This window comes from Rana temporaria, chromosome 3, assembly GCF_905171775.1.
Source record: "Rana temporaria chromosome 3, aRanTem1.1, whole genome shotgun sequence".
NCBI classification, from domain to species: Eukaryota; Metazoa; Chordata; class Amphibia; order Anura; family Ranidae; genus Rana; species Rana temporaria.
The window spans coordinates 381,920,156-381,947,533 of record NC_053491.1 but is presented as its reverse complement, the minus strand read 5'-3'; the positions used below and the strand labels follow the sequence as shown (position 1 = coordinate 381,947,533).

The window sequence follows — 27,378 nt, the reverse complement described above, 5'->3', positions numbered from 1 at the left end:
TAAAAATAAAAAAAAAATTCCTAGAAAATTAATCGGAACCCCTAAACATTATATATATATATATATATATATATATATATATTTTTAGCAGACAACCTAGGGAATAAAATGGCGGTCATTGCAACTTTTGTCTCGCATGGTATTTCAAATGCCTTTTTTTGGGGGGAAAAAAACGGTTTCATGAATTTAAAAAAAAAAACAGTAAGTTAGCCCAATTTTTTTTGTATAATGTGAAAGATGATGTTACGCCGAGTAAATAGATACCCAACATGTCATGCTTTAAAATTGCGCACACTCATGGAATGGCACCAAACTTCGGTACTTAAAAATCTCCATAGGCGACGCTTTAAATTTGTTTACGGGTTACTATTTACTACTGGGACAGGGGCGATTTAAAAAAAATATGTTTTTATTTTATTTTACTTAATTTTTTTATTTTTAGACTTTTTTTTATTTTATCGCTTTTATTCCTATTACAAGGAATGTAAACATCCTTTGTAATAGGAATCACTGTGACAGTTCCTCTTTAGTGAGAGATGTGGGGGGTCAATAAGATCCCACATCTCTCCTCCAGGCTTTACAAGCATGAGATCCGGAAAACAAATTCACTGATCTCATGCTGACAGCCGCGATTGCGTTTTTGTTTACTTCCGGTTACCTGGGCGTGACGTCATAATGTCGCACCCGGGCCTCCTACGGTCAAAGAGATGACTGGTGACCATCTGGGACGTCAACGTCTCTTCCCGATGCCTATAAGAACGATCAAGCGGCCGAAAAACTGCCGCTTTGATTGTTCTTATCGTGCAGAGAATCGCCGGCTGAAGATGGTGATATCTGAATGAGGCATCATTCAGATATCAACGCCCAAAGTCGAGGATGTCCATCCTTGGTTGTTAAGTGGTTAAAGCGACACTAAGACCCCTTTCACACTGAAGCGTTTTTACAGCGGTTTAGCGTTAAAAATAGCGCTCTTAAAACGCTCTCCATGCATCTCAATGGACCATTTCACACTGAGTCCTGCAAGCAGCATCTTTGGAGCAGCTTTTGAGCTGTGCTATAGTAATCTATATAATAGATGAGCACACAGCTGCGTCTACATGCACATAAACACATACATTAGAATTGTATGTGACTAAACGCAAGTACTTTAGGTACGTGTTTTACATGGGATCTTCTGCTAGTTCTGCCAGAAAGAACCTGCATTTTCCTTTTGTGAAAGAGATCTCAAGTGTTTCTTCTGAATTTTGGGCTGCCTTCCCACTATCATGCAGAAATGATAGCCAATGGAAGAGGCAGGTGTGACCATAGAAGAGTGGAAAACCTGAATAGTGCAGAACTTTTACCTTTTCTCATTATTGCACATTTGTATAGATGGAGAAATAAAATGAGGAACATTTGCCATGACTGAGAAGGACACAGAGCGTTCCTGAGTCAGAACAAACATGTAGTCTGCAATTCCACCTATTCCCGTTCAGCAAACAGCGCCACCTGCTGCCCAGTTGGTTAGTTGCACATTGAAATTTATTTCGGCTTTACAGATTGCCTTCCCAGAATCCACTGCGCCTTCCCAGGACAGGAGTGGGCGTGGCAGTGTAGAATGGTTGGAACGCGGAAGTGGCTGTGTGCAGGTGAGTGGAGCACGTGGGTTGAGCTGGGTGTAGGGACGATCAGTGGCTGCTGCATTGATAAAACAACGAAGGGGTTCATGAGTTATGCTTTATAAGAGGTGGACTTATTACTTACCAAGAAATCAGAACCCTCCATGGCTGTTGTTGTTGTGACATTACCCCAGGGCTACAGTTGCAATTCTATTTCTGAGCTGCCTGTTCGTAGTTCTCACTGCTATCTTTATAGGGTGCTGCTAATGTTCTGACCACCCCAGGGATGTATTTAGGTTGTGTGCTGCCCTAGGCCTAACTAAACTCATGCACCCCCTTAAATTAAATATCACCCACCCCTTCCTGTCAAGGCCACACCCCTTGCGGTTTAAGACCCACTCTGACATTTTCAAGTGGGGGCAATGGATTCCCTTAATTTGCATAGATTTCCTCTCACTTCCTGATTGGCTATGGGACAGGAAGTGAAGGAAAATCTCCGCAATGGGACAGGGATGCCAACCGCCCACATACTGGAAGCAGTGTGGCTGTTTTATGGGAGTGCTAAACTAATTTGCCTAACAGTGTAGCGCAAGCCGGCGGGGACACTGTCCGTGCTGCCCCCCTGAAAAGTGCTGCCCACGAACGTAGCGGGTGCATTCATGTAAATGGGCTGCTGTATCTGCAAGAAATGCGGTGAAAGAAGTCCCAGACTTTCTTATTATTAAACTGCAGCACTTTGAGGCGGCACCACGCGATTTGGTATGCGCATAAATGTGCTGCCTTTGCAGATGTGTGGGGGTGCTAAAGCAGGTTTGACAAATTTGCTTGGAATCTAGGAGCCAGCTAAAAAAGTTAGGAGCCAGAAAACGCACCCCGTCCCGCCGAGCTTGTGCGCAGAAGCGAACGCATACGTGAGTAGTCCCCGCATCTGTAAACGGTATTTAAACCACACATGTGAGGTATCGCCGCGATTGGTTCTAGCCCTATACCTCCTCTGTAACTCAAAACATGCAACCTGTAGAATTTTTTAAACATTGCCTATGGAGATTTTAACCACTTGCTTACTGGGCACATATACCCCCTTCCTGCCCAGGTGAAATTTCAGCTTCCGGCACTGCGTCGCTTTAACTGACAATTGCGCGGTCGTGCGACGTGGCTCCCAAACAAAATTGGCGTCCTTTTTTTCCCCACAAATAGAGCTTTCTTTTGGTGGTATTTGATCACCTCTGCGGTTTTTACGTATTTTACATATTTTTGGTAAAAAAAAAAAAATCGCAATAAGCGACTGGTTTGTGCAAAAGTTATAGCGCCTACAAAATAGGGGACAGAATTTTTTTTTTCTTTTTTTTTTACCAGTAATGGCGGCGATCTGCGATTTTTTTTTTTTTTTTTTTTTTTTTTTTGTTATTGCGACTGCGACATTATGGCGGACACATTGGACATTTTTGACACCATTCACATTTATACTGCATAAATGTGACTGGCATTGAAGGGGTTAACACTAGGGGGTGAGGGAGGGGTTAAATGTGTACCCTGCATAGTGTTACTAACTGTGGGGGAAGGGGACTGACTGGGGGAGGTGACCGATCTGTGTCCCTATGTACAAGGGACACAGATCGGTCTCCTCTCTCCCTGAAAGGACGTGGATCTGTGTGTTTACACACACAGATCCCCGTCCTTGTCTCTGTAACCACCGATCGCGGGTGCCCGGCGGACATCGCGGCCGCCAGGCACACGCATCGGCATCTCAGTGGCCAGGAGAAGCGGAGGCTGTAAAAAGACGGCCTCCCAGAGATTTAGAGCCACCCTGCGGCCGTACAAAGTCGTACGGCCGTCGGGAAGTGGTTAAAGGGTAAAAGTTTGTTGCAATTTTGAAGCGTGACATGTTTGGTATCAATTTCCTCGGCGTATCATTATCTTTCCCAATATAAAAAAAAATTGGGATAACTTTACTGTTGTCTTATTTTTTAATTAAAAAAAGTATATTTTTCCCCAAAAACAGTGCGCTTGTAAGACCGCTGCGCAAATACGGTGTGACAGAAAGTATTGCAACGACCGCCTTTTTGTTCTCTACGGTGTTGAAATAAAAAATATATATAATGTTTGGGGGCTCTAATTAGAGGAAAGGAGATGGCAGTGAAAACACTGGGGAAGCTCCATTAGAATTGCTGGATTGCTGGTTCACTTGTCATGCCACACAATGGCGCCAGATCACAGAAGAAAGCTTAGGCCTGCAGAAAGCCGCAGCCTCAATTACCGGAAGGGGAGGTGGGGGCGCACGGAGACACAGGATGGGGTATCCTGTGTCTCCGTGCACCCGCCGCGAGATCGCGTCAGGCCACGCTGGCCGGTAATTGAGGCCGCACCTTTGCGGCCTAAGCTTCCCCGTGCGCCAGGTCGCTAATTCTAGTCGCAATTGCGACCGGGCGCCTGGATTTTGTCGAACCCTGTGCTAAAGAGTAGCACCTTCGGGGCGGGAGCACACGTGATTGTGTGCGCTTAACACATAAATGGTGAAAATTAAATAAGTATTTGAGTCTATCCAGTGAAGTGATATCCAATGTGATCCCACAATGATAGTGAAAATAATGTGTGCCAAATACCACGCTGTCCAGGGGGGGGGAGCTGCCAGCACCACAAATGACCAGGGCTCGACAAATCCCAGGCGCCATGGCGACTAGAAATAGGGCCCTGGCGACTTGGCTTGGAAGGGGGGGGAAAAAAAAAAAAAAAATTGTTATTTTTTTTTTTTTTTGAGCTGGGGCCATCTGGTGGTGAGCCGTTGGTATTACAAGTTATTACCACCAGATGTGAGCTGGCGCCATCTGGTGGTGGCCGTTGGTATTACAAGTTAAGCATTACAAGTTAAACAGCAATTCTAATGTTGTTTTTCACTATTTTCACTGCCATCTTCTTCCCTCTAATTAGAACCCCCAAACATATATATATTTTTTTATCCTAACACCCTAGAGAATAAAATGGCAAACGTTGCAATACTTTCTGTCATGCCGTATTTGCGCAGCGGTCTTACAAGTGCACTTTTTTGGTGAAAAAATTACACTTTTTTTAATTAAAAAATAAGACAATAGTAAAGTTATCCCCATTTTTTTTTTTATATTATGAAAGATAATGTTACGCCGAGTAAATTCATACCCAACATGTCACGCTTCAAAATTGCATCCGCTCGTGGAATGCCGACAAACTTTTACCCTTTAAAATCTCTTAAAAAAAATCTACAGGTTGCATGTTTTGAGTTACAGAGGAGGTCTAGGGCTAGAATTATTGCTCTCGCTCTACCAATCGCGGCGATACCTCACATGTGTGGTTTGAACACCGTTTACATATGCGGGCGCTGCTCACGTATGTGTTCGCTTTCTGCGCGCAAGCTCGTCTGGACGGGGCGCGTTTTCTGGCTCCTAACTTTTTTACCTGGCTCCTAGATTACAAGCAAATTTGTCAACCCCTGCAAATGACAATAGTAAAAGTGTTGGTGCAGTGCTAGTGACAATTTGAAATTTAAATGGGTGATCTAAAGTACATAGATAACCTGATACACATCTAAATATTTATTAAAGTTAGAATACAGAATGTGCAGTATTGAAATAACGATAACAGGTGATTATACCATTCATATAAAATGCAATGATATTGGGTGATTGAACCAGTGTATGCCATACATATACAATGATGTCAGGTGATTAAACCGATGGATACCATACACATACAATGCAGTGAACAACTTATTATAAACTCAAAAGCAATAATAAAGAAAAAGTCCACTGAGTGAAAAAGAGTGTTTGATGAAAAGGAAATGTCCAAAACATATGTATCTTGACACACCCCAAATGGTAATTTTCAAGCCACCGCGGAACGTGCATGAAAAGGGATGGAGATGGAGCACCGCCACCAATAACACTGAGGCTTACCGGAAAGTGTGGATTCAGTATGACATACGCCCTATGAATCAAACAGACTTGCCAGTGATTCTTCACCAAAGATAGTAGGGCCTGGATGGGTATAGGCGTTGATAAAATTGGATAAAATAATCTTCTCACAAGGACCACCGGTCAACAAGAAAGGATGCTCCAAGATATATAAAACATGATGTGGATTCAACCATATAGGGCCAAAAAAGGAAAAGGAATGAATCCGCATAACACAAAATGTATTAATAAAAATGAAAGATTTACACTCACATTTGGAAGAGGTAAAACAAGTGCTTGTTAATCAATAAAATGACGCAATAAGAAACGCAGGTGCAATCCGACGCGTTTCATCCACGAACATCCCACAATGATAATAAATGGAAATGCACCAAGAAATGAGTGATATTCAGAAAAGTGACTTCCACCTCTTATAGAATGGCCACCTACCGACTCCCTATGATCTCCTATTACGGGAGATCACACGCGCTTCTGTCTCTATACCCTTTGGTGAAGCAAGGGAAAATCGCACTTCAAGATCTTCCACCGCCTCAATTGGGCACGGTCGTACAGGAAACCTAAAGAAAAATGGAAGCCTGCATTAGCATAAAATCTTTGTGGCATTTAATGGTTTAAAAATTTAGCAAAGTTGCAGCCCGTCACTCTGGGACCTGCGCAAACGTGGTGACATCAGCACGTCGCTCTGCCTTTTGCGTTTCGTCACAAATTACGTCGTCCTGGGTCACCATTATTGATGTGATTAGCGCAACTTATTTTTGAATAATATATTTTTAAAGGGGGCACCCAGGAGGATTATGCCATAATGTGCCAGTTTGACTTACCTGTCAAATAAAGCCCTCCAGTCCTCCATCTGGTCCCGTGTGCTTCCATCTTCTCCTGGTCTTCCTTCCAGGTTTACTGTTTGGCTGATTGAATGGCCTTAATGACTTCACTCACACACATGCACGCTGGAATCGCTTCATCATGGCACAAAGCGATGCCACAAATGTACTCTAAGCTGTGCATGCATGGCTTAGTGCAGATTACCATAGACTGGTAGGGAGGGTATCTTCTGTCATAAAAACTCTACCTGTCAGTGGTTTTAAAAAAACATTTGAGTTTAAAGTGGTTGTAAACCTTCGTGTTTTTTCAGCTCAATGCATCCTTGCAGTCACTGCCCCCCCCCCCCCCCCCCCGAGCCTCCGTTTTACTTGACTGACCCCCAAATCTCTGTGGGTGCGATCCCACATTGCTTTCCCCGGGTCTTGTCGGCTCTTCATTGGGCAGATCGATAGCAGCGCATCCAATGGCTCCAGTCAATCAAATCCAATGACGCGGCCGCCGAGCCATACAGTCCCCCTGGCAGCTAGTGCTCTCCTGTTCTCTCTGATGCTTGGGTTGAGGGCATGCCCTTGGTGTTCTTACAATGCAGCACTACTGGTCCTGCGTTGTACGACGATGTTGTCAGAATGCGACTGTTAGAGTGGTAAAAAAATAGCATTTTCGGGTGATTGACAGTTAGGAGAGTTCGAAGCTCGAAGGCGATATTAAAAATAAAAACACTTTAAAAAAAAAAAAAGGTGAAAACTGTATCTTAGAGAAAAATGGTTTATGATACACAGTGCTTTCGCAAACTAATGTCATCCAGTTAGGGTTTACATCTTTATTTGAAATGTAACTGACTGCAAATAACTGAATATCGTTTTATGTGAATAATCCAGTGTAATGGATGACGATGGGTCCAAGGCAAAAAAGAGGGTCCTACCACAGTGGATGACGGAGGACAAAGTAGATACAAAGAAACCATTTCCAACAAATGTGAAGAGAAAGAAGTACAGGTAAGACTTGACCTGCTACTTTCTTGACCAATTACCACTTAGTTTCACCACCTTATAATCACGCCATTGTTAAAGAAAAAAAATATGGCAGGTTACCAGACTCAGTAGAAAATATGGATGGCCAATAGACCCTTTTAATTCCGGTAATCAAGCCGTCATTAGACATGGGTCACAGGCAAAATACACAGATCCATGCAGAGCAGCTTTGTGCCTTGTGATTGATGTCAACCAATCGCTGCATTTACAAGTGTAAACAAGAACAAAAATGTAAACACAGCCCGCTCCTTCTCCTTCTGCTGCCTATTGCCTCTTCCTTTGTAAGTAAATGCTCCCACTGACCACCAACAAAAAGAGGGCTCACTAATCACAAAGGGGGTACACTGCCTCTCAAAAGGGGAAACACAGCAGCGAGGAGGCAGATTGATCATATAGAGGCACACTGGCGATTTGTGTTACGGAGGCAAAAGCACCACTGACCATGAGCAAGGGGTTACTTAATTGATCTCGATCATTCCTGCGCTAGGGACAAGCACACTCACTCCAGTCGGTGTCTTGTGTCCTGTTTGGATAGATTGATAGCAGTGCAGCCATTGGCTCCTGCTGCTGTCAATCAAATCCAATGAGACAGGGGTGGAGCTGAGTCCTTCAGTCTATGTCAATGGATGCAGGAGCTTGGGTGCCTCGAGGGAGAGGGCTTTTCCGACAGGACACTCAAAAAGAGGAGGAGCCAGGAGCACCGCTGAGGGACCCCAGAAGAGGAGGATCGGGGCCACTCTGTGCAAAACCAACTGCACAGAGGAGGTAAGTATGACATGTTTGTTAAAAAAAAACACACACAAAGGTTTACATATCTTTTAAGAGGCACTCACTACCAGACACAACCATAAGGGGCACTGAAATCTGCAAGCCGTCCTGTGCATTACATGGTTCTGATGGCCTAAACAATTTTGGGGCATACTGTCCTGGCATTTTACTGCGCGTGTTACATGGACACAAAAGTGGATGCTGCTGTGATATCAAAGCTTCCGGACAGTTATTGATTGCACCTGAAGTGCTGTTGTGCAAGGAAGCAGTATAGCCAGCTCATCAGATAGCAGAGGGGACATCAGTATATTATATATAGGAAGGTGAGTCAGCGGTAGATATTTGGCTGATTGGCCTATTCTAGTCCATTTAGTTCATACTAAAGCCTCGTACACACGGTACGATTGTTGGCCAACCGAGCATCTGATGTTTGTCAAAAGGGCGTGTGCTTGGATCTTGTCTTGCATACTAACGGTACACAATTTTCGTGCCACAAACACAAACGTAGTGACGTACTACGAGAAATTTGGGCCCCTTCTGCTAATTTCGTGTTTGTTGAGCATTGATTCCAAGCATGCGTGTTTGTACTTTTCGACTTTTGTGTGACAGATTTCTGTACTGACCATACGAAAATCTGACGTGTAGCCGTTGTCCGCCGAAAAAATGTCCTAGCCTGCCATCCAACATTTGTTGGCTAAAAATTGGAAAACAATTGTCTAAAAGGAGCGTTTAGTACGGTAAGAATTCAGGACAACAGTCTTTCAACAGACAATCCCCTTCCAACAATCGAACTGTGTGTACGAGGCTTAAAAGTGGTCCTTGGCAGATTTATTTTTTTGTTATTTTTTTGACAAATACTGTGTGACATAAAAAATTGCGAAACCCACTTCTTTATTTTCTAAGCCCTCTGCTTTAAAAAATATATATAATGTTTCGGGGTTCTAAGTAATTTTCTAGCAAAAAATAAAATAAAAATGTAATTATTGTTACAAAAAGTGACAGAAAAAGCCTGGTCCTTACGTGGTTAAATGACAGCTGAGGCTGCTGGCATAACATCCAAGATGGCGGCGCTCAGCCTCAGTCTCAAGACTTTTGGATGTCAACACAAGGGAGGTTTGTACATCTAGATAACATGAATAAAATATGTTAAATGCACATATAATCTTGTGGGGAAATTGTTGAAATGAGTGGTCTAGTGATTGGGTCAGGGGAAGGATGTGTTCTTGTGTAAGTAAATTTTCTTTTTGTTTTACATGTCCAGATCTCCCAGGAAGTCAACAGTTTACTGTATGAATGAAAAAGAATTGGTTGACTATGCACTTGAGATCATAAACAAGGTAACTATTTATTAAAAAAAAAAGTAACATATGAGTGAAACAAATAGCCTGAAAGACTTTTTGTTGCAGATCCAAAGACTTATACATAACCAATTACCTGGTCACTTTGCGGTGTGGCTGAATGTACCTACAGCTAATGCAGGGTTTAGCAAAGGCTCTGTGACAAGTGATGTTTTATCTGTTTCCAGAGAGACAAAATAAAAAATAATAATATAGCGTATACAATTGCAAATCAAGTCATTTTGTAATTGAATGTGTTTTACACTTCCTTTTCAATCTGCAGTGCTGTATTGTTCTTTAAAATGCAATTTTGCTACCCAGAGACTTTCTGTAAACAGATGGTGTACAGTACACCCCCTGAAAATGTCATTTTGTGATTGGTTGACTGATTTCCCCAGAAGTCTGTACTAAGATACAAATCAGATTTTTGGCATCAAACATGTAATTTATGGTGGGATACTCCCAAAGGGAAATCACATCTAAAGGGGTGCAGACCTTGCCACTTTCTTCATTAGAATCCTGCAGGTGCAGCAGCTGATTGATGATTAAAAAAACACGCCCATTAGATTCATGGACACAGACAAACAACTATTTCTTCAGCATAACAAAAGGTAGGAATCTGCACCAAAGTAAATTCCTTGCAATGTCACCTAGAGTGGAGTGTTTTTTTTCTCAACAAAAGTGGAGTTACTCTATAAGTTTTATTAAGTACTAGGTATTAAGGGCAGGAAAAAGTTCTAGGATTCAGGGGGTTAAAACAACTCGGTCACCAGATTAAAATAATCTGGTGACCGACCTGTCAGAGCGCCGCTCTCCCCTCTGGGGGATTGGATGACGACGCACTGTAGAGTTCGTTGTCATCTGATCCGCCAGACGGATGGAAAAGTAGGGTTTTCCTCCGTCACACTTTGGTGGATCGGAGCGGGTCGAATGTAAGCAGAGATGTCACCGCTGACATCCGTGGTGCCATAGAGGTGCACAGAGTGCCCATTCAAGTCCGCCTAAAAAAAGTGACAGGCGGACCTAAACGGTCCGATCGTGTGAAAAGGCCCTTTAGTCTGCTGCTTCCCCTCCTCCTACCTTTTGCTGTATACTGTCAATAAATAAAGATGTGTGTAAATGTAAATGTGTGTAAATACCCTTTTTCAATCTGCTCCAGTCATGTGATGCAGAAGCTCCAGCTCCCCTGTGTCATGAGATCCAGACATCACCAACCAGTTTCCATTGCTCCTCCAATGTCAGCAATCCCTCCTCTCCCCTGCAGCAGCCTGTCCATGACACCGAGCTCTTGTATCACATCGAACTGGAACGGATTAAAAAAAAGGTATCTACACACATTTTTTTTTTGCCAGCAGTATACATCATAGATAGGGGAGGGAGGAGAAGTGTAGTATTTAGCCTTTACTTCCACTTTAAGCTTTGAAAATATAAGATAGAAGCTGGTAGGTTGCTGTGCACTGCTGCTCCAGGTTCTGGCTGCTCCAATTTTGATAAATTCCCCTAACTTTGATAGTAGAAAAGAAATTCCACACTGCCCTTATGCCAACTGTAATTTTGTTTCTACCTTAGAGTAAAAAGGAGGGGGGCAGTGAAGCGGAAACTGCTACACAAGAAGATAAGGTGGAATCCTGCAAAGATGGAGACGAGAACCCTCAGACTCCTTCAGAAGGAACCCGCAGCCCAAAATTGACACCATCACCTCCAAAAAAGTTGTCAAACACCAACCTGCCTGAGACTCTATCTGATGAAGAGGACGACCCCTTAAAATATGTCAGAGAGATCTTTTTCAGCTGACTAGTGTTTTACATATGATGGACCTTTAATTCCTGATTCCTATTATGGTATCAAAGTCACAGAGTAACATAACTAAGGCACAAGGTGGGTGGTCAACTGAAAAGAAAGTGATTGGATATCATGCAGCAATAAAAATCCAACAGAATCAAATACATTTCCATATTAGGTATATTTGCTTCAGCATACAAATATCTACCTGGGCGTGGCTTGGAATGGAGTTTGTATCGATGTAGCATCCTGTTCTTCTGTGGGTGTCATAATCCAGTTGTTCAGTTTCTTCTTCCTCTAAGTTCCAAGTAGCAATGGCCTCTGTTGATCTGATCTCTGAGTTGAATTGTTCCATATGTCTGGAGATGTTTTCAGATCCCGTTATGCTGAAATGTGGTCACAGCTTCTGCCGGGTTTGTATAGCTTGTGTGCTGGATACACAAGAGAGACAAGGAGTTTGTTTCTGCCCTGGGTGCAGACAGGAGTCTCAGCCCCGTCCTGAACTGCAGCGGAACATAAACCTGCGTAAAATAGTGGATTGTTTGCGATCTTCATCAGAAACGGCGATCAGCCCCGTTGTTTGTATCCAGTACCCCGGACCTGCTGCTGGTAAGTCTTGTCTGCCCCAGGAAGCTGATAAAGATTTGAGCGTTCAGTGCAAGTTACCAGAACATATAACCAGCTCAACCTTTTCCATGGAGAGCAACAAATGCACCGTCTATGAGGAGAAGCCCTTATTTTTTGATAAGGACCAGCATTGGGATTGTCCATGTATGTTGAATAAGGAACACAGAAGATATTGCATGGACCCGTTGACTAGAGCCTTAGAAAGAAAGGGAATTGGAAATGCCCTACGGGAGTTTAGCGAGGCAAATGAAGAGTTAATAAAGGATCTTCAAGATGACCTTGGAAGATTAAGGAAAAGCGTAGCTACTAAAACGGAGAGATTGACTACTATGTCAGGAGACAATTGGGAGATCTGGAGAATAAAGTCCAGAGGGAAATTGCCAGACAAGAAGAGCAGGCTGTACACTCATTCAATGAGGTGATCCAATACCTAGAAATAAAGCACGACAAACTGTCCAGGAAAGGACAACCGTTCGAAAAGCAGTGCGACATTACCGATCCGCCGACTTGCGTACAAACATCAGCCAAAAAATCAGACACAATTCCCTTGGAGTGGGAAAAGGAGAGAGAGAGATGTTTCAGAAACTTGGTTTTCATCACCCTGATCGGAGCTATATAGGTTGGACTGATCTAAAGAAAGTTGTGGATCTTTGCTTTTGTACACCAGAACGCGCCAACCTATTACTTGATGTAAACACAGCAGGTAAAAAACTGTGCATATCAGATGACATGAAAAACTGCATCCTGGACCCGTAAAAAGCAGATTCGCCCAGGATTCCCAAACAGATTCCAGCGACTCCCTCAGGTGTTAAGCACTAGGGGGCAGATTCACGTAGCTTGGGCGCAGCGTAACGTAACCCGTTTACGTTACACCGCCGCAAGTTTTCCGATTTAGTGCCCGATCCACAAAGCACTTACCTGGAAATTTGCGGTGGTGTATCGTAAACACGTCCGGCGCAAGGCGGCCCAATTCAAATGGGGCGGGTACCATTTAAATTAGGCGTGCTCCCGCGCCGGACGTACTGCGCATGCTCCCGTCGCAAATTTCCCGACGTGCTTTGCGCGAAATTACGACGCGCCGACGTTTTGTGAATCGCGACGTGATCAAATGACTTCCGCCGGGAAAAAGAGAAAATGTAAAAAAAATTCAAAATAGCGACGCGGGAAAGACGGGCATACTTTAACATGGTGGAGTACTTTTCCACCATATTAAAGGTGCCCTATCTTTGCGACGAAAATCTAACACTTACGACGACGTAACGACGGGAAAAATCTTCGTGGATCGCCGTAACTCCTAATTTGCATACCCGACGCTGGTTTACGATGCAAACTCCCCCCAGCGGCGGCCGCGGTATTGCATCCTAAGATCTGACAGTGTAAGTCCATTACACCTGTCGGATCTTCTGGCTATCTATGCGTAACTGGTTCTATGAATCAGTCGCATAGATACTCTGAGAGATACGACGGAGTATCTGAGATACTCCGTCATATCTCCTTTGTGAATCTGGCCCTAGGACATTTTCCTCAGGGAGACATTACTGGGAGGTGGAGATCCTAAAAGAATATCAGTGGGGGATAGGAATGTGCTATCCCAGCATGGACAGATTAGGACCTTTTTCGCGGATTGGATTTAATAACAAGTCCTGGTGTCTGATGAGGGTTTATAGTAATTATGACGTCATGACCTTCGTCTGGAACATCTATCTGGAATTACCATTAAGAAGTTCAGGGTCTACCTGGATTATGAAGCTGGAGAGCTGTCCTTTTATGAGCTGTGTGACCCGATCAGACACCTCTACACTTTCACCGCCACTTTCACCGAGCCCCTTCACGCTGTACTATATGTGGAGGAGAGTTGTATACAGATACAAGACCAAACACAAAGAGAAGTTGTAAGCTCTTGTACTATGTGGTAGCTTAGTGCAATTGGGCTGAAGGATTCTTGTTTATAAGAAATGATTGCTATATTTTTATTTGTCATTGTTCAATAAATTTATCACACCTTGCTTAAATGTTAAACTCATGTAGGTAGATTCACAAAGAGTTAGGCCGGCTTATCTACAGATAAGCCGACCGAACTCTGAATCTAAGCCGACCTATGTTTAAGTGTATTCTCTAACAGAGATACACTTAAACATATCTAAGATAGGACGGCTTGCGCCGTCCTATCTTAGATTGCAATGTTTTGGCTTACCGCTAGGTGTCGCTTCCATTGCGGCCGGCGTAGATTATGTAAATGAGCATTTACGACGATTCCCGAACGAACGCGAGCCCGCCGCAGTCGATTAACGTAGTTTCCGTACGCGATAGGCCGCCTAAAGTTATTCCACCTATGAGGTGGAATAACAATGTTAAGTATGGCCGCCGTTCCCGCCGCGAGGTTCGAATTTTTTACGTTGTTTGCGAATCGGGATTTACGTTGTTTACGTACGCGTCAAAATCAATAGGCCCGTACGGCCTACTTAGCCGCAATGCGCACTGGGAAATGTAGTCGCCCGGCACATGCGCAGTGTCAGAAAACGTGAGGTCAAGCCTCATTTCCATACAACACGCCCCCCTCCAAGTCATTTGAATTAGGCTCGTTTTAGGCTACGCCGCCGAAAATTTGAAGGTAAGTGGTTTGAGAATCACTAATAGCCTAACTAATTTACGGCTGTGTAGCCTAAAAAGACTAGGCTAGGCCGCCCTAAAGTTAGGCAATTGTACGTGAATCTACCCAATAATTTTCATTCCTCAGTTTGGACTACACTCTTTTTTTGAGGCCTGCTTTGCACAGCCATTTAGCTGCATACACTGGATTCCAGTGGCAAGAATCATCAGTTTCTTGCAACCAGAATGACAGGTGCATGCAAATAGTGGAGGCCGCTCAGCCTATATAAACTACTAACAAGCTGACAGCGGCTGTTCGCACACATAGCCGCACACCAAGCAGTTACTTGTGGTTAATGACTGTGTCCAGGTTCCAACATCCCTAACTTCAGTTAACCCTGTGGTGTGCGGCTATATTTATTTCAGGTACTTATATAGCGCCATCAATTCACACAGTGCTTTACATATACCTTGTACATTCACATCAGTCCCTATCCTCAAGGAGCTTACAACCTTAGGTCCCTAACACACATTAATACATATACTAGGGCCAATTTAGACAGGATCCGATTAACCTACCAGCATGTCTTTAGAGCAGGCATGTCCAAAGTCAGGCCCGGGGGCCAATTGCGGCCCTCGTTTCATTTTAATGTGGCCCCACTGGTAATTTTGATATATATCTCTTTTGTAGCCCCCAATGAATCTACGAGCGCCGGGCATTCAGAGGCTGCATTCATGTCAATGGTGGGGCTGCATTAATTGCAATGGTGAGGCTGCATTCATGGTACTGGTGAGGCTGCATTCATGGCAATGGCAATGGCCGATACATACAGTATATCCAAATGAAATGCCCAAGCTCATCCTTAGACTCTTCAACACACACAGCCACAAAGGAAATAGAATTCTTGTTGGGAAGTGTATCAGTTAATTTGCATTTAATTTTAATGGTTCAAAGAATGTCAGGCAAAATGGTCGGCCCTCACGCATGTTCACTTCATCAAATCTGGCCCTCTTTGAAAAAAGTTTGGACACCCCTGCTTTAGAGTGTGGGAGAAAACCCACGACCCTTTTTGCTGCTAGGTGAAAGTGCTATCCGCTACACCACTGTGCTGTCTATGCAAGCTGTGCCTGTCATTAGCTTATATATGCTGAGCAGCCACCGCTATTTATATGTACCTGTCATTTCAGTCGCAAGAATCTACTGATTCTTGCTGTTGAAATCCAGTGTATGAGCCCTTAGTGTTTTTCCTATAGTGTAGACCCTAACAATGATCTTCTCTAATTTTCTTCCTTTTGATCTGTTAAATATACAGTGGAACCTCGGATTGCGGTTAATGAGCGTTTGGCAATACAAGCACTGTATTTTAAAAAATCCTGACTCGGTTTGTGAGTGTTGTCTCGCAAAACGAACAGGATTCAAGTCAAAGCGGTGTGCAGTACCGCGTTTGGCCTGAGGTGTGGGGGGGGGCGCCGGAGCCGTTCGGAAATGCTTGGAAAACCTAGAAAATACTCTGTTTCTCGAGCCTTTCCGAGTTCAGCCGAGCTGTCCTAGGGCCTTTCCATGCGTTTCCGAGGATCTCCGGCGTGCCCCCCCCCCCACTTTGGCCACATGTGGTATTGCATGCTATTGAAGTCAATGCGGAACTAATTATTTTCGTTTCCATTGACTTCTATGGGGAAACTCGCTTTTATATGCAAGAACTTTGGATTACAAGCATTCTCCTGGAACGGATTATGCTCCTAATCTGAGGTTCCACTGTTCTATTAATTGTTTTGTTATATCTGTTTGATTAGTATAAAACATTTATGTTGATCCTGCCAGAAATCTTGAAAGCTGTAACTACCTGTGCTGAACAGTTGGTGAGATGTAACTGCACATCTATAAGTTACAGTGCTCCCAGCTCTCTTTGTGGACTGCAGAGCGCAATGTGATGCAGAAGAGGAGGAGACGTTCTGTTGCCCTGAAATCAAAACAATACTGTTAGTATAGCGAACGCCCTGATAAAAACAAAACTGTTGCAGCCATCACATCTAACGATTGGATCGGATAAGCTGCAATATTTTACATTTTGGTTTTTGGGTTTATAGTGAAGTTTCTCTGGTTAAGAGAAGCAACATTTAAATATATATATTTATTAAAATCAAAGCCCACTTCACTATAACCTTATGTATATGCAATACATATCCATAATGCTATACATTATTACTTGTTATGTTTGTGTGTCATAACAGTTGTAGTAACCGCTTCACGCCAGAGGTATGCATATATGTGGTCTTTCAGCAAGAAAGCCACTGAGTGGCCGCATTTATGCGTACCAGAATGTAAACAAAGATGTGCCGAGAGCGCACGCTATGTGTTCTCTCGGCACAGTTGCTGGTGGCCAACGAAAAGCTTCCGATCTCTATTTGCGATCGGGAGCTTTCTGATCATGTGACCGCTGTGACAGCCAATAACAGCAGTCACATGATCAGAAACCCTGCTTCGACCTCCTGGCAACAGAAACCTCTTAACCCGTTCCCTACCGAGTCATTGTAAAAGACTGGACGTCACATGACGCCCTAGCCTTCTCGGGCGGCTAAGGGGGGCGCGCATTGCTCGGAACCCGGTGCACGTGCCCGGCAGCCGCGATGTCCACCGAGCACCCGCGATTGCCCGCAATCACGGAAGGACCATGGATCTGTGTGTGTAAACACACAGATCCATGTCCTGTTAGCGGTGAGGAGACAGATGTGTGTTCCCAGTACAGAGGAACACACATCGATCTCCTCCCCTTGTGAGTCCCCCTCCCCCTACAGTTAGAACACACTTTAGGGAACATATTTAACCCCTTCAGCGCCCCCTAGTGTTAACCCCTTCCCTGCCAGTCACATTTACACAGTAATCAGTGCAGTTTTATAGCACTAATCGCTGTGTAAATGTGAATGGTCCCAAAAACATGTCAAAAGTGTCCGATGTGTCCGCCGCAATGTCACGGTCACAATAAAAAAAAAAATCGCAGATCGCCGCCATTACTAGTAAAAAAAAAAAAAAAATTAAAATTCCATAATTTTATTCCCTATTTTGTAGATTGTAAAACTTTTGCGCAAACCGATCAAATACGCTTATTGCAATTTTTTTTTTGCCAAAAATATCTAGAAGAATACGTATCGGCCTAAACTGAGGAAACAAAACGTTTTTTTAAAAAAAAATTATGATATTTATTAAATCAAAAAGTAAAAGATATTGGGCCAGATCCACTCAGCGCGGCGCATGTTTACGTCCGGCGTAGCGTATCTCAGATACACTACGCCGCCGTAACTTACAGTGTATTTCCCGTATCCACAAAGAATTTGCGCCGTAAGTTACGGCAGCATAGTGTAAATGTGTCGGCGTAAGGGCGCGCAATTCAAATCACTAAGTTGTGGGCGTGTTTTATGTTAATACGTCTTTACCCGATATAAATTGCGTTTTTTTCTTAACGGCACATGCGCCGTCCGTGGGGGTATCCCAGTGCGCATGCTCCAAATGAACCCGCAACAAGCCAATGCTTTCAACGTAAACGTAATTGTACGCAAAGCCCTATTTGCGAACGTTTTACGCAAATGACGTAAACAACGTAAAATTCGACGCTGGCCCGACGTCCATACTTAACATTGAGTACGCCTCATATAGCAGGGGTAATGTTACGCCGAAAAAAGCCTTACGGAAACTACATAAAAAAATGCGCCGGCCGGAAGTACGTTTGTGGATTGGCGTATCTAGCTAATTTGCATACTCGACGCGGAAATCGACAGAAGCGCCACCTAGCGGCCAGCGTAAATATGCACCTTAGATCCGACAGCGTACTAAGACGTATGCCAGTCGGATCTAGCCCAGCTTCAGGCATATCTTGTTTTGTGGATACAAAACAAAGATACGCCGGAGCAACCTAGAAGTTACGCGGCGTATCAATAGATACGCCAGCGTAACTGCTTCGTGGATCTGGCCCATTGTGTTTTTTTTAAATTGTCACTCTTCTTTTGTTTATAGCACAAAAAATAAAAAAACGCAGAGGTGATCAAATACCACCAAAAGAAACTCTATTTGTGGGAAAAGAATGGTGTAAATTTTGTTTGGGAGCCACGTCACACGACCGCACAATTGTCATTCAAAGTGTGACAGTGCTGAAAACTAAAAATTGGTCTGGGCAGGAAGGGGGTGAAAATGCCCTGTAAGGAAGGGGTTAAAGAAAGAAAAAGTGTTTGGGGCTGGTGGCGCTACCTATAGCCTGACGAGTATTCTATCGGGTCTCTATTTATATGGCTGTGTGAAACAAGCGAAATGGGGTCGTGTAATATAGAAAATAGCACTGTGATATAATAATACCCCCTACCCGTAGATTCATATAATAAATGCAGTTTATAAAGTCCACCTATGTGAGGACAAAACCTCCTATGCAATGCTACAGAAGGATTATTCCATAAATCTCCGTAAAACATGTGTAAGTGAAACACCAGATATGTTGAAAAGTGTTTAGTGGATCCACTCCACTAAAAGTAGTAGTAATAAACCTACTAGTACACAGTGCTTGTGTTAATTAATGAAAGCAGTGTAAACAATTGGGCGATCCACTCTCCTAAAAATGCTAGTACGTGATTAGCTTGCTAGTATGTAATAGTGTGATTAATCAGTAAAAACTATAAGTAAAAATTAATATGAGCAATAATCAGAACCACATAACATATGTGAAAAAAAAAAAATGCTATAAACTGTCCATCCAATTTTGCTTCAAAAAGTCCAGAGGCAGGCAAGTTGCATAACAATTGCATGAAACGATCAACAAAAGTTCCAAAGTGAATGGTGCTTGTTGTGGCAGGTATTTAGCAGGTGACTTTTGTGCTCCCCCTCATAGGTCCCCACTCACCAGCTCCTTTAACCCCTGCAGGGGTATTCCGCATGTAAACTCAGATCCTGATGACTTTGAGCGAATAATCCTTTAGATTGCAAGTTCTACAAGCTATTGGGAATCGCTTGGTATCCAGGAGTTTTTTAGGCAATTGTAGATACACTTTTGTATGCTCCTCATGAAAAAGAGATAATGGCTTCCATGGTGTAGTACCTGTCACAGACTCAGACAGTACCAAACAAATTTTTTAATTTATTAAAAACAAACAGTACCATACACCATAGGTGTTTACTCCAAAAAAGAGAATAGCGCAAGCTAGTATGTGGCAGAGTAAACCAGAGCTGGAGATTCACAGCGTGCGCTCCAAGCTGCGTTCCACCCAAAGCTCTCTTAAACTGGAAGTGACATAGTGTGCGTGGCTCCTGCTTACGCGTTTCGTCATGGATTGCCTCAGACGACGTCCATGACGTAAGGCGGAGCCACGCATACTACATCACTTGCGATTTATGAGAGCTTCGGGTGGAATGCAGCTGGAGCGCACGCTGTGAATCCCCAGCTCTGGTTTACTCTGCCACATACTAGCTTGCACTATTCTCTTTTTTGGAGTAAACACCTTTTCCATTGGATATTCCGAGGAATTGGAGTTTACATAGAGAACATGTTCTCTTTTCCTCCGATGGAATTACGTCGGAATTCCGATGTGAGTTTGGTCGGGCAAAAGCCTGATCGTGTGTATGAGGCATTACAGTGCCACTGACATTCCCTTCTGTATTGCTGAGATTCTGTTTCCTGAAGGATCCTCTGCATCGGACGCTTCTGGTAGTGCTTCATGGTTCTCATATCATTCCTGTGTCCCATAATGACGTAGGGGCTGGCGAGAGGAACCACACAGCAGATAGCCGATGTACAAGATCCTTCAGGAAACAGTACCCCCAGAATACATAGGAGATGATCAACGGAGCACATGGGTAATCAAACCCAGTTAAAGTTTCCTGTATTAGAATTTTAATGCAGTCAAGCTACATAGGCAATAATGAATTTGAGCACCTGTAATCAGGCTTTTGCCCGACCAAACTCACATCGGAATTCCGACGTAATTCCGACGTAATTCCATCGGAGGAAAAGAGAACATGTTCTCTATGTAAACTCCGATGGAATTCCTCGGGAATATCCAATGGAAAAGGTGTTTACTCCAAAAAAGAGAATAGTGCAAGCTAGTATGTGGCAGAGTAAACCAGAGCTGGGGATTCACAGCGTGCGCTCCAGCTGCGTTCCCCCTGAAGCTCTCATAAACCGGAAGTGATGTAGTATGCGTGGCTCCGCCTTACGTCATGGACGTCGTCTGAGGCAATCCATGACGAAACGCGTAAGCAGGAGCCACGCACACTATGTCACTTCCAGTTTAAGAGAGCTTAATATGATAATGACACTACATGCAGGGAGAGACACCAGCTGTTAAAAGTCAGCGGTGATGTAGAGGGTGGGCGGGACTGAACAGTTATTAAACACCAGCCAATTGGATGGGTCTGGGCGGGTCGCTACATTTCTCTGGCTCCGTCCCCTCTCTGAAGCAGCGAATAATTGGCTGATGGTGCTTGGTCCTGCCCACCCCCGACATCGCGACTGAGTTGTGATGACTTACAACTCAGCCGCGATGTCAGGGGGTGGGCGGGACCAAGCGCCATAAACACCAGCCATAATTGTAGCGGCCCGCCCAGACCCATCCCATTGGCTGGTGTTTGATGGCCGTTCAATCCCGCCCACCCCCGAAATCACCACTGTCTTTTGACAGCTGGTGTCTCTCCCTGCATGTAGTGTCATTATCTGACAGCTTCATACACTGAATAGCTCTGGCAATTCTCATGATCTGCTGCCTGTCAAAGTAGGCAGCGGGGGGCCACACACTCTCATGGATGTAGCATTTCTGGAGACAGCACGGGGTGATTAGGGTGTGCACACCACGTGCGCACGCCTATGGAAATAATTTTTGTTTAATGAATGAACATCCCAAGTGTTTACAGACAGTTCAAATTGTATCAATCTACCATTTGAACTGTCTGTAAACACTTGGGATGTTTGTTCATTAAACAAGAATTTTGATCTTGGAGTGCTGCCATTTCTTCAGTGTTGATGTATGCGGAGGCGAGCCGAGGCAGGCACCTGTGATATCATTGGGCTTCCTGTCTCACGCGGAGCAGCGAGTTCTTTTATATGGAAATAATTTGTTTGGGCCAGCTTGGCCCAAAAGACCTATTTAAAGTAAAAGTAAACCAGGAATTAATTTTTCAGCCTTGCAAAGCATGGAGGTACCACTGCAAGGGTATTTTTTTCTGGTGCCTGGAGTAGATTTAATGTTTGACACAGATCAGCTTCTGCTGCTGCTTCTAACCCTGTGACTTGCTACAAAGTTGCAGTTTGATCACTGGGGAAAAGGAGACTGAGGAAATGCTTCTTCCTGCCTGCAGAAGACTAATGACATCATCTCCCCCCAGGCAAAGTCATTGGACTGGAGCCCAAGGGCTACAATTTATAACAGGTGGAGCTTTTCTGAATAACTAGAATATAGCGGATTGAAATATATTCCTGCAGACTTGTAAAGTTATGAACAGTCAACTTTATTGTGGGGGGCCTTACCTGTCATGCAAGTATTTAGGGTAAAGCCAGTGCTTTAAATTCATCAAACTGCATTTAAAAGAGATTCACACTCGGGTTGCCAGAATTTGTATTAATTTGAAAGCATGTTTAACATGAATTAATGCAGCAGGAGGAATGAGACACCCCTAGTAAGTTTTGTCATGTGTATAGTGGTGGTTTCCTAATCTATGTGAGTTTACATTCACAGGCAGTTACATCCCATTTGGAGTTAAAGATAAAACTGCTGCGGCTGGAATTTGGAATTCCCCTGAGCACGCTCACAAATGGTAGCTACTTTCCTTTCTCTTTCCTGGAACTGTATTCACTTCTTTTAAATTGCTGTCAACAAAAACAGTTTTAGTATATATATAAATATAGTGTTAGCCTTCGATTAAAAAAAAATATATATATATATATATATATATATATATATATATATATGTACAGTGAGTGAAAAAAGTATTTTTATCCCCTGCTGATTTTGTATGTTTACCCACTGACAGAGAAATGATCAGCCTATAATTGTAATGGTAGGTTTATTTTAGCAGTGAGACAGAATAACATCAAAAATATCCGGACAAACACATTTAAAAAACATTATACATTGATTTGCATTTTAATGAGTGAAATAAGTATTTGAACCCTTCACAAAACATGACTTATTACTTGGTGGCAAAACCCTTGTTGGCACAGAGGTAAGATGTTTCTTGTAGTTGGCCACCAGGTTTGCACACATCTCGGGAGGGATTTTGCATAGTTGCCAACAGTCCCGGATTTAGGACCCTTGTCCCGGATTGTTTTTGTCCCGATTTTTTTTTTACGGGACTTTGTCTGGGACTGAGCCCAACAATGGGGTACTATTCCTACCACTGAGTCCAACAATGGGGCGCTATTCCCAACACTGAGCCCAATAATGGGGCACTATTTCTACCACTGAGTCCAAGAATGGGGCACTATTCCTACCACTGAGCCCAACAATGGGGCACTATTCCTACCACTGAGCCCAACAATGGGGCACTATTCTTCCCTCTGATAACAATGATGGGGCACAATTATTCTCACTGACACCAATGATCGGACTTTATTCCACTCACTGACACTGTTTTACGTCACTGCGTTTTGGACGGTCGGAATTTAGTGTGACAGTGTGTATGCAAGACTGATGGAAGTCAGCTTCATCGGAATTCCGACCAAAAACTCCATCGGAAATTCCGATCGTGTGATAAGTGTATCATTGGATTTCAATGATCTCAGCATATCTTGAGGCATTGCGATTCCCATGGCCTCTGACTCTGAGGTCGCACTGGTGCCCGACGCATGGTGGTGAAGAGGGGGGGGGGTCTTGGAAGAGGAGGACCAAGGAGCAGGGGCGGAAGCCAAGAAACCAAAGCCAAACCAGGCACGCCAATGCTGTAAAAATGTATAATAGTAAAAAAGTTTCAACTGAGGTTCATATGTAAATGAGTATATTGTTGGGTACAGTCTGCACCCAGAGGTGCCTCTTTTTCTTTTTTTTGCAGTGTTTTGGGAACATGGTTTCTGTTCCCCCCGGATGGCTGCTGTGAGCGTGGACTATTTCCCCTTCTCCTTTCTTCCCCCCTCCCCTTCCCATACTGCCCATATTATCATTGAAGCCTAATTGTACCTGTATTGCCATTGTGCATATGTTATGGACTTCCACACTACTTACTATACAGAGCGGACTTGTAGTCTCTTTGTGCATATACTTCATGCGTACTCAGCACCTTGTTGTTTTATATATGTTTTATTGAATATTCTGGTTTAGTTTTGCGCCATCTACTTGTATTACCATCAATATTGCCCCCATTACATTTGCCCCCATCAATATTGGTACCATTAAAATTGTCCTACCAATGTTGCCACATCATTTTGCCACCATTAAAATTGCCCCCATTAAAATTGTCACCAATAATATTGCTCCCATTAATATTGCCCCAGCAAAATTACAGTACTTTGGAGCAATGCACACTGGGAAATTCCACAAACGGCGCATGCGCTGTTCGGGAAAAACGTCAATCAAGTCGGATCAAGCCTAATTTACATAACACACGCCCACCTCTTCACTATTTGAATTAGGCAGGCTTATGCCGGCCTATTTACGCTACGCCGCCGCAACTTTCTTTTAAGAATACGGCACTTGCCTGTAAAAGTTGCGCAGGCGTAACGTAAATAGGATACGTTACGCCCGCACAAAGTTGCGCCATTCTACGTGAATCTAGCCCTGATTGTCTAATCATAATAGACACAAATTTATAAGCAATAATTAAAGTGGATGTAAATCCTCCATACACCCAGTGAGGTGACCAGCCTCAGATGATACACAGAGATGAAACAAATCTCCCTACATAAGTCTTACATCTATATTTTTCTTGTATTAATAAACATTTAATATTTTTTTTACAATCTGTTTGTGTACACTGTCTATATCGTTACCGAGATAGTCCATATTTCTCCATCTATGGGTGACCAGCAATGGGGGACTGCTCTCCATTCTCAATCACCTTATCTGCTCTCTTCAGCTCCATATACTGTTTAGAAAGAGTTAGTCCTGGTAAGGCTACTTTCACACTGGGCTGGTGCGACATTAGCGGTAAAGCGCCGCTAATCCCATTAAGTGTATACAGTAATAATTGGTTTGTGTGATCATGGACTTATGTATGGAAATTACCATATACAGATGTGTGCAGGTGATCATTGGGACATGTGATTTTACTGTTACATATGTGGGGGACAGGTGTTTTTACTATGTGGGGACATGTGTGTTAGCTTTGTGTGTTTTACACTGTGGGGACATGTGTGGGTACACTAGACTGGTGATTCGTAAATAAAAAGATGTAAAAAACAGCTCATACTCACTGATCACCAGCCGGCTACAGAGATCCGCTCTCCTCTCCTCACTGACAACTTCTGTGTGAGGAGAGGAGAGCCAATCGCCTAGCAACCGGCTCTCTATTTACATCACATGACCGCTGTGATTGGACATGGACGTCATGTTCCTGAATGTCTACTCAGAAGGAGAGAGCGCCCACCCAGCCATATATGTACAGTGGCCGGGTGGGAAGTAGTTAAACACGACAACGTTATGTACACATATTTGATCCCTGTGTGCTGTACAGGTTTTAAACCCCTTACAATGTTAGTAAAATGTTGTTACACCTCATTTCTTCACAGAGCACACCACCTCCTATTTCTCTGCTGGCTTAATGTGATTGGGGGGGGGGGGGCAGGCTTAGGCCCTGGCTCTCTTAGGTGGAGGGGGCCCAGTCATGTAAGCTGTATGGGGCCCCATGATTTCTAACAGTGGCCCTGGGTGTGGGCGAATGGCTCTGAATGCAGACAGTGCATGTCATATTAGGAAGAGTAGCTGAGTCCGTGCAGCTGTGCGTTCTAATCATTTTCAATGGACTCTAAAAAGGAAAATAAACAGAGGGCATGCCAGCCTTGTGCATTCCCTTCCCAACACTTTAATGTATATAGAGTAAAAATTCATACTCACAAATGAGTATTGAGTCAAGCATAAAATATATACAGTCCATCACTGAGTGTTGCAATGGTAATGCGCAGCACAAGGCTGGTGTGCCCTCTGTTTGTTTTCCTTTTTAGAGTTTCTTCTGGGTTTCCCCTGACCTGTTATGAGTGGCAGCACAGCCGGCGTGGTAGTTTGATTAGTGAAGACTGCTTTGTACCATTCCTTCCGATCAACCGCACAACTATCTCTCAAACCCAGGAGTTTTTTGGGGCTTTTTTCTGTATAATTTAAATGGACTGCCTGCATGCAGCACCTGGAAGTTACAGATGCTGCAAAAACAGCCCATTCATGTTATATGGGCCTCATCACCCTTGTAAACAAGGCCATACAGACAGACAAAACTAATACAAATAAACCAGTGCTAATTAATTATCCTTGAGCATTTTATTATGCACTATCCCTTTAAACTAAGTGCTGTAATTAACTACTTCAATACAGGGCATATTCCCCCCCCCCTTCCTGCCCAGGCCAATTTTCAGCTTTCAGTGCTGTAACAATATGAAGGACAATTGTGTGGTCGTGCGACGTTGTACCCAAATAAAGTTTTGATAATTTTTCCCCCCACAAATAGTTTCTTTTGGTGGTATTTGATCACCTCTGCAGTTTTTATTTTTTGCGCTATAAACAAAAATAAGACCGACAATTTCGGGAAAAAAAAACACAATGGGGGTTATTTGCACTACAAGTGCAAAGTGCACTTGAAATTGCATTGAAAGTGCACTTGGAAGTAAATCTGAGGGTAAGGTTTGAAATGAGGGGAAGCTCTGCTGGTTTTATTATCCAATCATGTGCAAGCTAAAATGCTTTTTTTAAAAAAAATTTGCTTGCATGTCCCCCTCGGATCTACAGCGACTGCACTTCCAAGTGCTCTTCTAGTGCACTTTCAAGTGCAATTTTCACTTGTGGTTTGCACTTGTAGTGCAAAGTGGATTTGCCTTTTGTGAATAACCCCCAATATTTTTTACTTCTCTACTTCTCCAAAGGCTGGCAATAGACAGTGCCAATCTCTGTCGGTTCAGCAGGGACTAGCCAAGATTCTAACCATGTATGGGCAGACTGATTACAGGCTGAGTACAACCAGCCCCTCGGATTTTTCATCGATTTATTGCCAGCCAGTGGGTCGGGATGAGTGACAGGCAATCAGCGTTTTTATACAAAGGCCAGCAATAGTCCCTATCATGTCGAGTTTATTCATCGTCCCTGGCACGAAAGTTTTGAACTTTTCTCTCTATAATTTGATGTTGTACAATGAAAAATATGTGAAATGTAGGTGAAGGTGCTAAATCTAATTCCTCTCTTTTTTTATTTAAGATGTACGCGGTATTTACTGCAGACAAGGCTGACGTGGCAGGCCTGTCGACCATCACACTGAGACGCCGGCAAAAAGTGACGTTAAAATTCAGACTCCACCAGAGTGCGACTTTGACATGGCCACTCCACCAAAGTGCGGCCTAGACATGGCCACTCCACCAGAGTGCGGCCTAGACATGGCCACTCCACCAGAGTGCGGCCTAGACATGGCCACTCCACCAGAGTGCGGCCTAGACATGGCCACTCCACCAGAGTGCGGCCTAGACATGGCCACTCCACCAGAGAGCCACTTCCACAAGGACACTCCACCAGAGTGCAACTTCCACAAAGAGACTACACCAGAAGAACCCTCAATCATCATAGAACCAGACAAAAGAAAAAGAACCAGAAAAAGAAACAAAAATAGAAAAAATGAAAGACTGTATAAGTGCGGCCTAGACATGGCCACTCCACCAGAGTGCGGCCTAGACATGGCCACTCCACCAGAGTGCGGCCTAGACATGGCCACTCCACCAGAGTG

The 27,378-nt window shown here is 43.7% G+C and overlaps 1 protein-coding gene across 3 annotated transcripts; it reads left to right on the top strand.

Annotated features, from left to right (window-relative positions):
- The first annotated feature begins 1,503 nt into the window (after window positions 1-1,503).
- On the top strand, window positions 1,504-27,378 carry CYREN (cell cycle regulator of NHEJ). Of its 3 annotated transcripts, XM_040345663.1 has the most exons (5): window positions 1,504-1,628; window positions 7,243-7,359; window positions 9,425-9,500; window positions 26,859-27,034; window positions 27,299-27,378. In XM_040345663.1, exons 2-4 carry the CDS (start codon window positions 7,247-7,249, stop codon window positions 27,000-27,002), a joined length of 333 nt encoding a protein of 110 aa, XP_040201597.1. In that variant the 5' UTR covers window positions 1,504-1,628; window positions 7,243-7,246; the 3' UTR covers window positions 27,003-27,034; window positions 27,299-27,378. The 3 variants fall into 3 exon arrangements, with proteins under 3 accessions (XP_040201597.1, XP_040201598.1, XP_040201596.1); XM_040345664.1 differs by having other exon boundaries at window positions 1,505-1,628; window positions 26,859-27,302; XM_040345662.1 differs by lacking the exons at window positions 26,859-27,034; window positions 27,299-27,378 and adding an exon at window positions 11,070-11,448 and having other exon boundaries at window positions 1,565-1,628.